The 15349-nt window shown below is 37.6% G+C and overlaps 1 protein-coding gene across 1 annotated transcript in view; it reads left to right on the forward strand.

Moving 5' to 3' along the window:
• SRBD1 (S1 RNA binding domain 1) overlaps positions 1 to 15349 on the forward strand; it is a 237638-nt gene that overhangs the window by 14430 nt on the left and 207859 nt on the right. Inside the window, exons 5-7 of the mRNA XM_059942845.1 lie at positions 8007 to 8173; positions 10894 to 11011; positions 13974 to 14112. Of these exons, the coding sequence (XP_059798828.1) occupies positions 8007 to 8173; positions 10894 to 11011; positions 13974 to 14112 (424 nt within the window). The remainder of the gene's footprint in view (positions 1 to 8006; positions 8174 to 10893; positions 11012 to 13973; positions 14113 to 15349) is intronic.

Raw genomic sequence — 15349 nt, forward strand, 5'->3', positions numbered from 1 at the left:
TTACTACAGGAGAAATTGGATTTCTCCCAGTTTCTTTGGCTGGCTTTGGGGATGGTAGAGAAGACCTGAAGAGTGACTCTTAAACAGTGATTCTCAACCTTTTGTCTGCCCCAACACACTCTGGGAACGGTTCAAACTTAATCATAGCAGTGCCCCTCAGTGTAAATGGGGATAACCTCCCTCCTTATTGTCTGTCCCATGGTGATTTGATGTGTACTCCTTCCTCTGCTGTGAATTACTGCTCTAGAGCTTGGTGCCTCTGCTGGGTAATACTACTTCTCAGTCTGGGATTGTCTGTGTGTTACCTTTTTTTCAGAGGAACTTCTTTTTATCCATGCTGCCTTTTCTATTACCTATTAGTTGAACATCACCAGTAATTTTTAATTATGATATTTTCTTCTCTCTGACTTATTAAGGAATAGAATGTTGCCTCATATCTTTCTTCTCATTCTTGTTCCTGAACAGTTCAGAGTTTCCTGGAGAAACGGTATAATTAGGCTCCTTTCTATGCCTTCTTTTTCTTTTTTCATTTAGGCCTACAAAGAATTGTTTTAAAAGGTTGGTTCATGGCAGCCTGAATCAGATTCACACGGAAGGCTTTCTTAACAGGCAGACTCCTTGGTTCCAGTCCAGACCTACAGGGACAGGTGGACGTGTCCCACTTCCCTTCTCTTCTCCTTTACTTTTAAGCTTACTTCTGCTGTTGACATAGATCTACCTTTAGTAGTTGACCCTGAGCAGGAGGGAGGGAGAGAGGAAGGTTTCAGAGCCCAGGAAATCTCTTGAACTGTGGAAATAAGTTTTACAAAAGGAAGTCAAGGGCTACTTATTCTATGAAACTTTGCTTCACACCCCTATCTCCTAATCTGTGTAACAGAGAAAGAGATGAAAATGACCCAGCTTTGCCAGCTGTCTCTTAGTTACAGGTAATAGAAACCTGCTTCTAATGAGCTTAGGAAGAAAAGAGTTTATTACCAAGGACCAGGGCCCTTTCAAAGATGCAAGGGACAAAGTGTGATTGAGTCTCCTAAAGGCCTTGAACCAAAAATTGGAAAACTGAGGACTTGAGGAAGTCATTTTCTCAGTTTTCTCTCTTTCAGAGGTTTCATGATCACCCATTTTTGCCCCTTCTCTGTTTGTCTGAGTTGTTATTTCCTCTCAACAGACCAGATTTCCCTGCTTCTTCACTGAAGGTGGAAGATGACAGCTCCACAATTCATTTACCATTAGTTTTAGCTTGTGAGGAGGGAAAAGTGTACGGAGAGAACAGGTTCCCAACTGCCAGAGGGCGAGTGGCAGAAGAAGAGCAGCCAGGAGTAAAAGCTTCATTTGTAAATCGGTAGCAGCAGTGTCCATGGTTGTGTTGTTTGAATATCAAATGGAAGCAAGTTTTCAGGTCCTAGAACTATTTTTATGGCCTTTGGCCATATTATTTGGGTAATATTGGTGTGCTTGTCTTTCTTTTCAATTCCAAGCATTTTTTCTCCTCCTCCTTATTGAAAGTGATTTTTGACAGCTCAAACAAGCCTGCACTCAGAATGTGGCACTCCTTGCTTGTGAGTTGGGAGAAGTGGTTGCCTCAGCTGCCACCCTCGCTGAGCACCCTGAGGACAACTAGTATGCTCAGCATTTTCTAGATCGGTTTAGGGAAATTGCCTGGGGAACTTCAGGTGTGATTTACATGTTTGGGTTTTTAAAAAATTTAACCAGATACAGTCATCCTTGTCTAACCTTGAGTTACTTTTACAGACAAGTCTTTTAGTGTATGTGGACTTCCTGTCCTATACTTTTTATTCTCTATAAGCAGGAGAGAGAATCATTCTATCTTAGCACTGCATTCCTGCTTCCAAACATGTTTGAGAATAGTGGCAGGTGTTAGGGGGAAAGGGGCTGAGAAGAGCGAGAGTCAGCAATGCCAAGTCAGACAATCAGGAAGGCTTTGAACATTTGAGTGAGGACCAGAGTCAGTGAAATGCCTGTGGTATGCATTTTATCTGTCACAAAATGAAATGTATGTCCAAGTTCTTTGGGGAAGTCCTAACAAGTTCCTAGTTAGTAAGAAATAGTCAATGGAAATTAATTGTATAGGAATTATTATTACTAATTGAACATGAGGGAAATGTCATTTATATTTCCTTCATTTTGTGTGCTGTTCCCCTTGGACCCTGCCCACCATGACACTTTGATCCTCTGTTTTTTCTCTTCAAGGTGTGTTTCTCATTTCTGAAAAGTCCACAGCCTTTTCAGGAATATCACTGTCTTGTTTGGGGAAGGAAAACTACATTGTCAATACTTAATTTATTTGTAGACTTTACATATAAACACACTTTGTGTCTATTTCCTAATCAGGTTTGGCGATCACCAGACTCCTTGAGAAGCAACCTACTTCAGCCCTTCCCCCAAGCCACAAATGTGTGGTTGCCATTAGAAACTAGTTTTTGTTAAAGTATATTTTATCATTACACAAATATATTGTGAGTACCATAACCTTTGTAAGAATTTGAAGAGGTGACTAGCTACAAGCAGTTTTTGAGAAAATTAAATGCTCCCAAGTGGTGATTGTTGTTACATAGTGTCTTTACTTTGAGGGGGGTGGACGTGGAGCAGCCATATAGAATATCTTAGTAATGTTTGCTAAATTAGGGAGGAAAAGCAAGCAAAAACCCCTTTATTAGCCATTTTCCCCATTCTTGCAAGAAGATGATGTGGGATTATATAGGTGAAGAAGAACATGGGATGAAAGTATAGGGGAAAGAAGAGGGACGGGAAGGAGGCGAGTGTCTCTGAGTTGGCTTTTCTCACTGCACTTCTACTCATAAGCATGCGCCATCCGTTAGGTCAACCTGTGTGTTCCAGGAGGGATTAAGTAAAAGAAATTGTATTGGCCCTTTTTTATTTTTATAACTTAGCTCGTGGTATTTATTATGGGCTTAAAAAAAACTTTCTGAAATATATATATGTATACATATATGCATATATATATAAAATTGTACTTAAATATGCAACTCATGAATGTTCAAAATTGTAACCATGTAACAAGTTTTCAGATCAAGAAACAGAACATTACCAGCACCCTACAATCCCTTCATACCCTTTTCCAATCCTCCATCCCCTTGCCTAAAACCACTCTTCTGACTTCTAACAGCATAGTTTTTCCTTTTGCAGTCTTTAAGGAAACTTATGTGTGTGATAAAATAAGTGATATAATAAAATGAATAGGTAAGGGTAAAGAGAGCAGCAGTAATCAAAACTGTTTTAGAAGGGAGATGTCCAGTTGCTGGTTTGATTTTGGATAAAAAATTCTCTCTCAATGTACTCATTTGAGTGTCATTTAATTTAGATGCTAGTTCTTTTAAAATGCTGCCTGGATGATTAAGGCAATAGTTTAGCTGTTGATACCCAGCAGTTTTCTTTTATAACTGAGGAAATGGGAATATAGATTTTGAAGCAGGAAATTCTCAGGCCACTTGCGGAGAAGGCCATTTTGTTGGAGGTTTTAGACAGTAGAGGACAGTATGAAGGCACCATGTCTCATCGCAGTTGGATTCAGGACGAAAAGTAAGGTGATTGATTAATTTGTATTGATACTTTTGCCTGAAGAAAATCATCTTGCTTTGCACACAAATCAAATTTCTGAAAAGGAAATACAGCTTGTGGGACTTTGGGCAATTTACTTAACTTCTTTGGGTCTCAGTTTTTGTATCTGTAAAATGAGTTACTATTGAATATGTAAAAGTGTGTAGAACATAATAAGCCCTATACAGGTATTAGCTTAAAACAACAACAGTCACAAAAAGTGTCTGTCTATTTAAGTCTTAGAGGTGAAAAAAATATCGAGACTGCCTTCCTTTTTACTTTACCCTCATTCCTATTCACCAGTTAACTATAAAAATTATTTAAGTAGTAAGTGTAATAATTGAAATAAGTAGTAGTTTAAAAGTAAAAATTTTAGTAGTTCCCTGCCCATCCCTAAGGTTTGATCTCTACTTTTAACGCTTAGCTGTTTCTTTGGCGTTTGCCTCATCTGTCTAAAACACAGATGCTGGGCCCCACCCCAGAGGTTCTGATTCAGTTGATCTGGGGTGGGGCTCAAGAAGTTACATTTCTAATAAGTTTCCTGATTATGCTTATGCTGCTGGTTTGGGAACCACATGTTTTGAACCACTGCTCTAGTCCCCAAATCTCATTGACTCATAAAATGTCAAGGGAGTTTACAGGGGGAGTTGACTCAACAGCTGAAATCAAGTAACGAGCAGATCAGTCATTGAGTGGCTTGATATTAAGTACAGGATAAAGTTCCAACTTTTTTTAGAATTCACCATCTAGCTCCATCCACTTTTCCATTTCTCACTCATCTCAATATGCCTTGTACATTTTAGCATTACTGAACATAGAAATTTTTAAAAATGTGCAGTGGTTCCTTATCAGTGGCTTTTGATATGTTCTTCTCTCTTCCTAGAATTCCTGCCCTCATTTGGCTGCCTGAGATACTTTCATTCCCTTGTTGCTTTTCCATTTCTGCAGAGGTAGATGTTTCTTCCTCCCACGTGCTCTCAAAGAGCCTGTATATGCTTCTGTCAGAGTACAGATCACACTGTATTTTAACTGTCTACTTGACTGTCTTTCTTCATTCTAGGTTATAAGCTTCTTGGCAAGAGGGACTTGGTTTTTTACATTTTGTTTATTACTGGCTTGGTATGGTTATTGGCATATAATATGAGCTAAAATAAATGTTTGACTAAATTAAGACAGAAGAAATTGGATGATTTGGAGGCCCCAGAGTTGTGACTGCTTGTATGTAGTTTTATTATCCTTAATTTCAAGAAGCAAATTTTCATAAGCAGCAGTATACACTGTCTTAACACATATGATGCTTCTGGATTTGTCAGGACCTGGTACACTTCAGATGCGGGTCTGGAGTATTAGCTGTCTTGGGCCCCTTTTAGTTAACAATCACTGAACTAGTTTAGGATAGTGGGAGCCCATGGGTTCTAACAATCACTCAGTTCCAAAATAATGACCATTTTTGTCATTTTCGTGTCTTATGTCCGTCTTTCAGAATCTGGCCTTTCAAGGGCCAGCTGAAATGCTGCCCCTGCAACAAGCCTTCCTTGATTACACCAGGGAGATCGTTCTCTTCTCTGAAAACGTTATACCACTTATATTCCCTGGCATATTCTGTTTTATTTGTACTTATTTATATTAATGTTTTATCTTCTGTTCTAGATTGTTTATTCCGTGAGGACAGTGAAATTTGGGAGCAAGCTTGGGAAAGGATTTTAAAACTATGCTACAATGGTTGGACTTTTACTACTAGTTAGGAAAGAGTCATTGAAGCTTATGTTCAAAAGAAGAAAAAGAGGAAAAAAATAAGGGACTTATTATAAATGTGTCTTAGAAGTATAATCAGTAGTAATGCAGAAAGGTTGGGTGGAATGCATAGAGAACAAAAAAAATGCTCTGTGGTTTAGATAAAAGAAGATAATAGAAAGGGAGCTTGAGGGGAAAGAACAGACATTTTAGAAGTTCAGTTTGCTTCCTTGGTGACAGATTAGAAGAGCGAGATAGAGAACACACAGTGAAACTGAGGACATTGATTAGAATACTTTTGGTTGCAATAAGAGAAAACCTATCTTGAACTAGCTTAAGCAATAAAGGAGATTTATTGACTTAGGTAACAGGAGAGTTACCTAAGTGCACTGCAACAGTCTCTCCACAATTCTCTTAGCACTGCCATCCAACTTCAAGATTCTACTTGTATAAACCATATTTCTCCCGAGGAAGAAATTGTACCTGGGTCCAGAGTTCTAAGCCAGATCTTGAGCTTCCTGCTCACTGGACTCATCTCTCTGTCCAAACTCTGGCTGTTGTAATTCTAAAACAACTGGTTACTGAACAAAATGCTGTGGAGGTGGAGTTGAGGTCAAGTGTTCTTCAGCCACAAAGCTGCTACATAATGGGGAGGTATTGTTGGGGGAGATAACCACAATATCCCCGAAGGTTTCTGTGGTAGGAGATAATGTTAACTGGAATAGGAAACAGGAAGAGGTACAGGTTTGAGAGAGAAAATACTAATGAACATGATTTTGTAGGGGTCAGGGATGATATCAAGCAAGAGGAGCATTTCTGCATGATGGAGCAGCCTCATGAAGGCCTCTGAAGAGGGAAGCAACTGAGCTTGTTCTAGGAAGTGAACATTGTTCTAGGAAGTGAACATTGTTCTAGGAGCAGCCCATTGGGGCTGGCTTCTAATGAGGGGAAGACTGGATAAGATGAGGCTGGAGAGGGAGGCCCATGTTTTTTGGGTCATGGTAAGGACTTTGGATTCTAAATGCTATGGGAAATCATTGAAAGGTTTTGACTAGTCAGGTGACATGATCCAATATAGACTTTGGAAAGATAATTCTTGTTGTTTTATGGAAATTGACATAGATGAGATTGCTATGGATGCGAGAAGAATAGTAAAAGGCAGTTGCAGTAATCCTGGCTTGAACTAGACTGGGCTATAGGGCAGAAATGAAGAGCAGTAATAGACTAAAGAAATATTTTGCCACTAGAGTTGATTGATTCTTATGATAGTGTAGATTTAAGAGTTAAAGGAGTCAAAAGAGTTGAAGACTCTTAGTTTTCAGGCCTAAACTGGTACTTGAATGGACATAATAAGGGGAAAACTGGAAGAGGAAGAAGTTTGAGAGGGAAATCACTTTTGCGAATGCAAAGTTTGAGATACCTAATAGGATTTCAAGAGGTAGGTCAGGTAGCTGGCTAAATGAGTCCAGAGCTCATGCAGAAGAGAGCTAGGGCTGGAGACGTAAAGCTGGCATTCTCAGAATGGGTGATAAGATGTAGGCCTTAGGATATACAGTGCACAGAGGAATGAGGGTATCCTCAATAGTCTCTGGAGCTCAGCCATTTATTTCATCTGTAGTTTTGAAACTCAGTCTATTTTATATATTGACTTGATTTTGTTAAGCAGTTGACCATGTTAATGCTTTAATAATTTTTGAATTTTTTTCTTACATTTTTGGCATATCTTGAGCATCAAGATTGAAATAATAATAAAGCTTATGCCTTTCATGCTTTACTTTAAAAAAATCGGCTTAGGTTTTGAGGACAGTTACTGAAATTGCATTTTATTCTTTCTCTTCTCCAGGCTGACTTCTCTAAACTTTTCTGCTTACATGTACATTTTTGCTGAAACCTGTAGACTTGTTTTTTAAAAAATAATTATTTTGAATATGTAGTATATGGGAATGATACAAAATTCCAAAGACACAGAAGGATCTTCCTGCCCTAGCTGTAAGCCAACCAGTTACCTTTCCCCAAAATAAGCCATGTTCCAAGTTCTTGTAATTCATTCCATATCCGTTCATGTAAGAGTAAGTTGAGTGGTATTCTGCTCCACGGGCATATCATAATTTATTTACCAATTCCCCATTGTAGACTGTTTTTTGCTGACTTCTACCATACTGGAAAAAATTCTTCAAAAAATATCACTGTAAATAATATCATTTTCCAGAGGTATGACTATATCAGAACAAATTTCCAGAAGTGTAATTGGTGGGTCATAGAGTTTATGCATTGTAAATTTTGATAGATATTGCCAAACTGTTCTTCCTCCAGAGGTTTTACCATTGTACTTTCTCACTAGCAGTAGTTGAAAGTGCCTTTTTCCATCACTTATGCCAGCATAGTGAGTTACCATCTCCTTGATCTTTGGTGCCAATCTGAGAGATGAAAAATGCATATCTCATTTGAGCCCTGTAGAATTGGGGTAATGCAGAGTGGTTTCGATTGGATTTTATTGAATGAGTGAAATGACTATTCTATGATTGTCTATATATATATATATATATTTCATACAATTTCCTTTTCTTTTTTTAAAACCACAGCAGTTTGTTTCTAAGTGGCTGGAGAACATTATTTAATTGCTGTATTTTAAACCATATGTTATAATACACATGTTTAATTTTCAGAGTTTTAAATCACTAAATGTTAATTTACAGGTTTTATCTGAGAGAACTGATATTGAACTTTGGGTTTGTGCCAACATTATTCGTCTCTTTAATGATGATAACACAATTCCCTTCATTATACGTTATCGAAAAGAGCTTATTAATAACCTTGATGCTGATTCCTTGAGAGAAGTTCAACAAACTCTAGAGGAGCTACGGTAAGAAACCTGGGAAGGGATGAGCTTTGTGTAAGGGCGAAGAGGGTGTGTGAGCCAATGAGGCGAAACAGTGAGGAAGTGAGTGATAGTATATTTCGACAGTTCCAATATTTTGTTTTCTTGATTTATTGTAATCTGGATATAGTCCCCTTCTGACAGAGGAAGCCAGCTCCAGTTTACTTATTTAGGGGTGTGCAGAGTCCCTCTGCTGGTGTGTTCATGCATAGCTTGGGCATGTATCTGCAAAAGGTGGTTTGCATTATTAAGAGTCTGTGCCTATGAGTTTGAATGTCATCTTCTCTCATAGAAATGATTTTGCATAACGGCAAAATTAGAACTACCAGCAGGTAACTCAGAAAAATACATTTTAGTCTAAATCTTCAATAGCTTACATAAAACTGTCCTCTTAATACTGTGAAGTCCCTAAATGGAGAGTTCTTTGGCTGTATAGAGTTTGGTAGGAAATATGTATATTTCCTTTTTCTGTTCTTTTATAGGGCATGGTAATTTAATGTTAGTGGATTGTGAGTTTTGTATGGTTGTAGAATGGAAAGCACTCTTTAAAAAAATTATTCCTCTGGATTTATTGTAATAACTCAGAAATAAGCATATAAAGACTATAAAACTAACTGTATCAGTAGAGTTTATTAAGACAGTCTTTACCATTCATTTATTTATTGCATGTCTCCTACATGCCAAGTGCTGTGTTGTTGCTATGTGTGTTCTTCAACAAGGATATGATTTAAATTGGATATAATCTTACCATCAAGCCATTCTAAAAGCACTAAGGGTTACTTTTAGAACAAGCCTAATAAGCCTCTTTGATTTTGGAGGAACTTGCCTCTCACTAACATTTCTACCCCTTTTGTTGAACTTCTTTTAGTGCCAGGAAGATTTAAATGCTAATACGTGGAAAGTTATATTTCATCAAGAGGCAAAATCAATTAGCCAACCCAGAAATATAAATGACTAGTTATTCAAGTGGTTTCAGATTCAGATCACCCAGGGCCAGGCTAGTATAATCAAGCACAAAGGGACGCAAACTGGAGATCACAAGTCCTGTCTAAGAGGGGCAGCTGCTACTCATCTCCATCAGATTATAACATGTGGGGTTCTCTACCCAGATTGCTGTATCTTCCTATATTTGAAAAACTGATAATCTGAATTTTTATGTAAAAAAATTTTGAGGTCAAACAAAATCATCTACAGGCCACATCTTAGAAGTCCAGCAATTTGCAAATTCAGAAGTAAGCTTTCTGTTTGGTTGAAGGCAAAGTAATGAAGAAAATCTTAAGGGTTTTGGGATCTGAAATTGGGGAAAGTGTCACAAACAAGCAAGAATAGTTTACTTAAAAAAATGAAAGGTATTCTACCAATTTTTGATTGGGTGGGGGACAAATAGGAGCTTTATGTCAAGATTAATATTATTATTTTCTTTTTCTCTGAAAACACACTTCAGCTGCAACAGAGTTCATTCTCTGGGTATCTATTAATAGAGGAATACATTAAATATTAGTAGAGGACTATTTCTCCAAGTAAGTGGTGGCACTGACTAGGACTTAGAAGATCTTTTTATATCGTACAGAGATTTCTTTTTGGTAATGAGGTATGGTCTCTATTTTTCTTGAGCTCAGCTTTTTCTATAACTAGAGCATTGGTTTTCACCCTGTTAATTGCTACTCATAAATGAGTAGTGAAACTAATTTAGTAGGTCATTACCACTTTAACAAAAATGAAATAGAGAATAGAAAATATGAGTGCAGCTTCTGTGGTAAAGGTAAATATTGTTTCATGAAACTATCATATGTTTATATAACTTTATTAAATATGAAATTATGTATGTGTATATACTGGGTTGCAAGGTAAAATATATTTCTTACTGAGGGTCACTTAAAAAAGTGAATTAAAAAATGATTATGATTATGGATAGTAAGAAACTTCCTGTATTTTCTCTAAAGATGCCTTTCCTCTCCCTTATATGCAAGCCAGTAGGTCATTGGCCTTTTGTCGAAATGACCCTGGTAGGCTTCAGCATCTGAAAACAGTCTTGTGCTACCAGGAGTGTAGAAGACACAGAGGTGTGATCTAAGGACTGCATATTCTTCCTCATTAACTTACAATCTTCTGCCTTTCTTTTTTTTCATAAGTAGATTTAGTTTTCTTTTCCATCAATCATTTTTAGTAATTTATATTATCATCTCTCTAACTTTTGCCCATCATTTTAGCAATACCATTATTAGGCAGAAATTATAAATAGTAACAGGTAATGAAATAGGATGAAAGGCTGTAATAATAATACATTCTAAAGTATCAAGGTTTTGAAAATCGAGGAGAGACTGAAATACTGTTTCAGCTTGAAAGAGACTGTAGACACATAGCAATTACATAAAACCCATTCTTAGCTGAATTCACTATCAAGGACATGTATAGGAACAATTGATGAAACTTAAATGAGATCTGAGGGTTAGAATATATCAATATTATATCAATATTAATATCAATTTTAATTACCTGCTTTTGATGGTTATAGGAGAAGATTCTTGTTTATAGAAAATACATACTAAAGTACTTGGGGATGATGGTAACTTATTCTCAAATGGTTCAGAGGGGGAAAAAAGTTCTTTTTACCTCACCTACAACTTTTCTGTAAGTTTGATATAGCTTCAAAAAGAAAGTTTTAACATATAGGTCTTGTATATTATAAAAGTTTCTATTTTCAGGGCTGTTGCAAAGAAGGCTTATAACACAATCCAAAAAATTAAGAAGGAGGGGAAGATGTCTGAGTGCTTGTTAAAAGCCTTGCTGAACTGTAAAACTTTTGAAGAACTAGAACACGTGGTAAGGAATCCTTTTTATCTTTTAATGTAATACTTACCTGAGTATATTATGATTTGGGTCTTATAGTTAAAGAGCTGGAAATAAAAAGCTAAAGTCATCAGCCACCATCATTATTTAATTCAACAAAATATTCTTTATTCAGTAAATATCTATTAAGCGCTTTTTTGTGATAGGCACTTGGATTTATTGGGTTGGCCAAAAGGTTCAATCGGTTTTTCCCATAAGATGGCTCTAGTAGCACTTAGTTGTCTTTAACTTCATTCAGAACAATTTTGTTAGATTGTATGTGACATCTGTCATATCAGCATGCATTTAAAAAAAGGACTTATCACAATTGGTGAACTTTTGTGTAGCCATTTTAATATTAAAGATGGAAGGAAAACAGCATTTTCAACATATTATGCTTTATTATTTCAAGAAAGGTAAAAATGCAACTGAAATGCAAAAAATATTCGTGCAGAAAAAGATTTGTGCAGCATATGGAGAAGGTGCTGTGACTGATCAAACGTGTCAAAAGTGGTTTGCGAAGTTTCGTGCTAGAAATTTCTCGCTGGACAATGCTCCACAGTCGGGTAGACCAGTTGAAGTTGATAGCGATCAAATCGAGGCATTCATTGAGAACAGTCAACATTATACCATGCGGGAGATAGCGCCGACATACTCAAAATATCCAAATCAAGTGTTGAAAATCATTTGCACCACTTTGGTTATGTTAATTGCTTTGATGTTTGGGTTCCACGTAAGTTAAGTGAAAAAAACCTTTTTGACCGCGCTTCCACATGCGATTCTCTACTTGAACGTAATGAAAACGTTCTGTTTTTAAAACAAATTGTGACGGGCAATGAAAAGTGGATACTGTACAACAATGTGGAACGGAAGAGATCGTGGGACAAGTGAAATGAACCACCACCAACCACACCAAAGGCTGGTCTTCATCCAAAGCAGGTGATGTATATATGGTGGGATTGGAAGAGAGTCCTCTATTATGAGCTCCTTCTGGAAAATCAAATGATTAATTCCAACAAGTAATGCTCCCAATTAGACCAACTGAAAGCAGCACTCGACGAAAAGCGTCTGGAATTAGTCAACAGACAACGCATAATCTTTCATCAGGACAATGCAAGACCGCATGTTTCTTTGATGACCAGGCAAAAACTGTTACAGTTTGGCTGGGAAGTTCTGATTCATCCGCCATATTTGCCAGACATGGCACCTTCGGATTTCCATTTATTTCGGTCTTCACAAAATTCTCTTAACGGAAAAAATTTCAATTCCCTGGAAGACTGTAAAAGGCACCTGGAACAGTTCTTTACTCAAAAAGATAAAAAGTTTTGGGAAGATAGAATTATGAAGGTGCCTGAAAAATGGCAGAAGGTAGTAGAACAAAAGGGTGAATACGTTGTTCAATAAAGTTCTTGGTGAAATGAAAAATGTCTTTTATTTTTACTTAAAAACCGAAGGCCCTTTTTGGCCAACCCAATACAAAGATGACTAATACATAGTCCTTGTCTTCAAGGAATTTCCAGTCGAGTGGGGAAAAATGAGAGTAGGTAACAGAAGCGTAAGCTTATGGGAGAGTGTGCTGAGCTGTAGACATAGATGTGTCTGCAGCATGTAATTGGTATTTGGAACCATGAAAATGGAAGATTTCACTCAAGGAGAGATCATGGGGTAAGCAGGTCAGGATAGACCACTGAGGAACACTAACTTTTTTTTTTTTTTAGTTTATTTATTTATTTTTGGCTGTGTTGGGTCTTCGTTTCTGTGCGAGGGCTTTCTCTAGTTGCGGTGAGCGGGGGCCACTCTTCATCGCGGTGCGCAGGCCTTTCACTGTCGCGGCCTCTCTTGTTGCAGAGCACAGGCTCCAGACGCGCAGCCTCAGTAGTTGTGGTGCACGGGCTTAGTTGCTCCGCGGCATGTGGGATCTTTCCAGACCAGGGCTCGAACCCGTGTCCCCTGCATTGGCAGGCAGATTCTCAACCACTGCGCCACCAGGGAAGCCCAGGAACACTAACTTTTGAAGCATGGGTGGAGGAAGGGAGAGCCTAAGGAGGAGACATGGAAAGAATAGTCAGAGAAGTATGAAGAGAATCAGGAGATGATGATACCCATAAAAGATTAAGGAAGAGAGTCATAGAAGGAGGTAATGATCAATGGTTAAGTAATTAAATATAGCAGGGAGTTTTGGCAAGATAAGGACTGAAAAATGTATATTTGGTAATTAGGGGATCATTGTGGATCTTTGTGATACCACTTTCAGCAAGGTGTGTGGAAAGAGAAGCCAGGGGGCAGTGGGTTGAGGAGTGAACGTGGACTAAGAAGTAGAAGCATTGTGTGAGGACATCTTTTAGAGGAGCTTGCTTGAGTTGAGGACTTGCAGTCCTGGCAGTCCAAGCACTGAGTTTGTGGGATGAGTGAATCCAAGCAGATAGCTAACTGTAAGTGTGTAGAAAAGTAGAGAGTCTGATAAGGAACAACTGTTTTCATACAACTTGTATTCTCTGTTAGCATTAATCTTTTTTTTTTTTTAATATTTATTTATTTATTTATTTATGGCTGTGTTGGGTCTTCGTTTCTGTGCGAGGGCTTTCTCTAGTTGTGGCAAATGGGGACCACTCTTCATCGCAGCGCGCGGGCCTCTCACTATCGCGGCCTCTCTTGTTGTGGAGCACAGGCTCCAGACGCGCAGGCTCAGTAATTGTGGCTCACGGGCCCAGCTGCTACGCGGTATGTGGGATCTTCCCAGACCAGGGCTCGAACCCGTGTCCCCTGCATTGGCAGGCAGATTCTCAACCACTGCGCCTCCAGGGAAGCCCCTAGCATTAATCTTTGAAGGAAGAGGAAAGGGTTGAGAAGAGGATGTCTTTAGCATTCTCACATGTCCTCTAATTTTGTGTCCTAATTTTAACTTTTGCTTTTTAAAACTGAATAATTTGGTATGTTTTCTGACTTTTTTCCCTAGTCAGCACCATATAAAACTGGGAGCAAGGGCACCAAAGCCCAGAGAGCAAAGCAGCTGGGATTAGAAGGAGCAGCCAGGACACTGCTTGAGAATCCAGGGGACCTCAATCTGCTCTCTTACATTAGGCCCAATGTTAAAGGTACCAGCTTTACTTAATAAAGAGGTCGTTTCTGTGTCTTTCCTTTTTTAATTTGAAAACTTAGGTTAAAAAAATTGTTTCATTAAGTAATGATGATACAAAAGAATATTACAGCATATAAAGAGTAAATAATTCTAATAAAACAAATCCCAGTATACCTCCTGCTTAGCCATTCAGCTTTCCTCTTTTGATGAAGTGCCTGTTCTACTCTTCTGCTCATTTTTCTATTGTGTTGTTTCACTTTTTCTTATTAATTTATAAGAATTTTTTAGATATTCTTGCTCAGTTACATGTGCTACAGATCTTTTCTCCCAGCTTGTAACTTCTCTTTTCACTTTCTTTATGCTGTCTTTCGGTAAATAGAAGGTCTTAGTTTTATCATAGTTAATCTTTTCAATTTTGTTAATCTTTTCTTTTTAGATAATTGCTTCTTTTTCTTTTTAAAGAATTTCCTTTATATCCAAGGTTATAAAGATCCTCCTGTATTGTCTTTTAAAATTTTTATTCTATTTCTAAAAACTTATTTAATTATAAAAATCATATCTACTTTTTAAAAAGAACTTCAACAATTCGGACAGATATGGATTGTAAAGTGAAGTCCTACTTCCACACTTCTACTCTCCACGAGTAAAGTGTTTGTCTTTTTCTTAAGTGTATCTTCCTTTCACTTTGTGTATGTGCGTGCACAGGAGAGAATGAGAGAGGAAGGGGGTAAGGGAGAGATATTTCTAAGAAGAACCCAAGGAAAGTGTCAACTGATACGTGTTAGGGTATATTGGTTTTATTGTCAAAGTGAGCCTTGGAGTGAGAGCTTTTTGAGTAAGAGTGGCTTTTTCCAAGGAGTGCTCTGCTAGGATTGAAAGGGGAGATTGATGCTCTGGTGATTACTACTCTCATTCTAGTTCCTTTTAGCCTTCCTTCCTTTAGGCTGGGAGAGTGTCTGTAGGGGGCAGTCTCTGACAACAAAATCTACAGGATGTACTAAACTGTAGAGAATCAGATTACCAAAACCTGTGTTTATTTTATATAATCTGGCAAATGTGAATTTGCAATTAAAAAAATTAAGTATGTGTCTGTGAAAATATGAATATCTGCTCATACACAAATACACACATCCTAATATCTATATTGAAAAGGGCAATAATGAAAAGAAAAAGCAAATTGGTAAATATTTGAATTTAGAGATGGGTTGAAATGAGTAAAATTCAAGTTTGTTTTATTTTTTTCGTTATATTTT

Source organism: Balaenoptera ricei, chromosome 13 (genome assembly GCF_028023285.1).
Source record: "Balaenoptera ricei isolate mBalRic1 chromosome 13, mBalRic1.hap2, whole genome shotgun sequence".
NCBI lineage: Eukaryota > Metazoa > Chordata > Mammalia > Artiodactyla > Balaenopteridae > Balaenoptera > Balaenoptera ricei.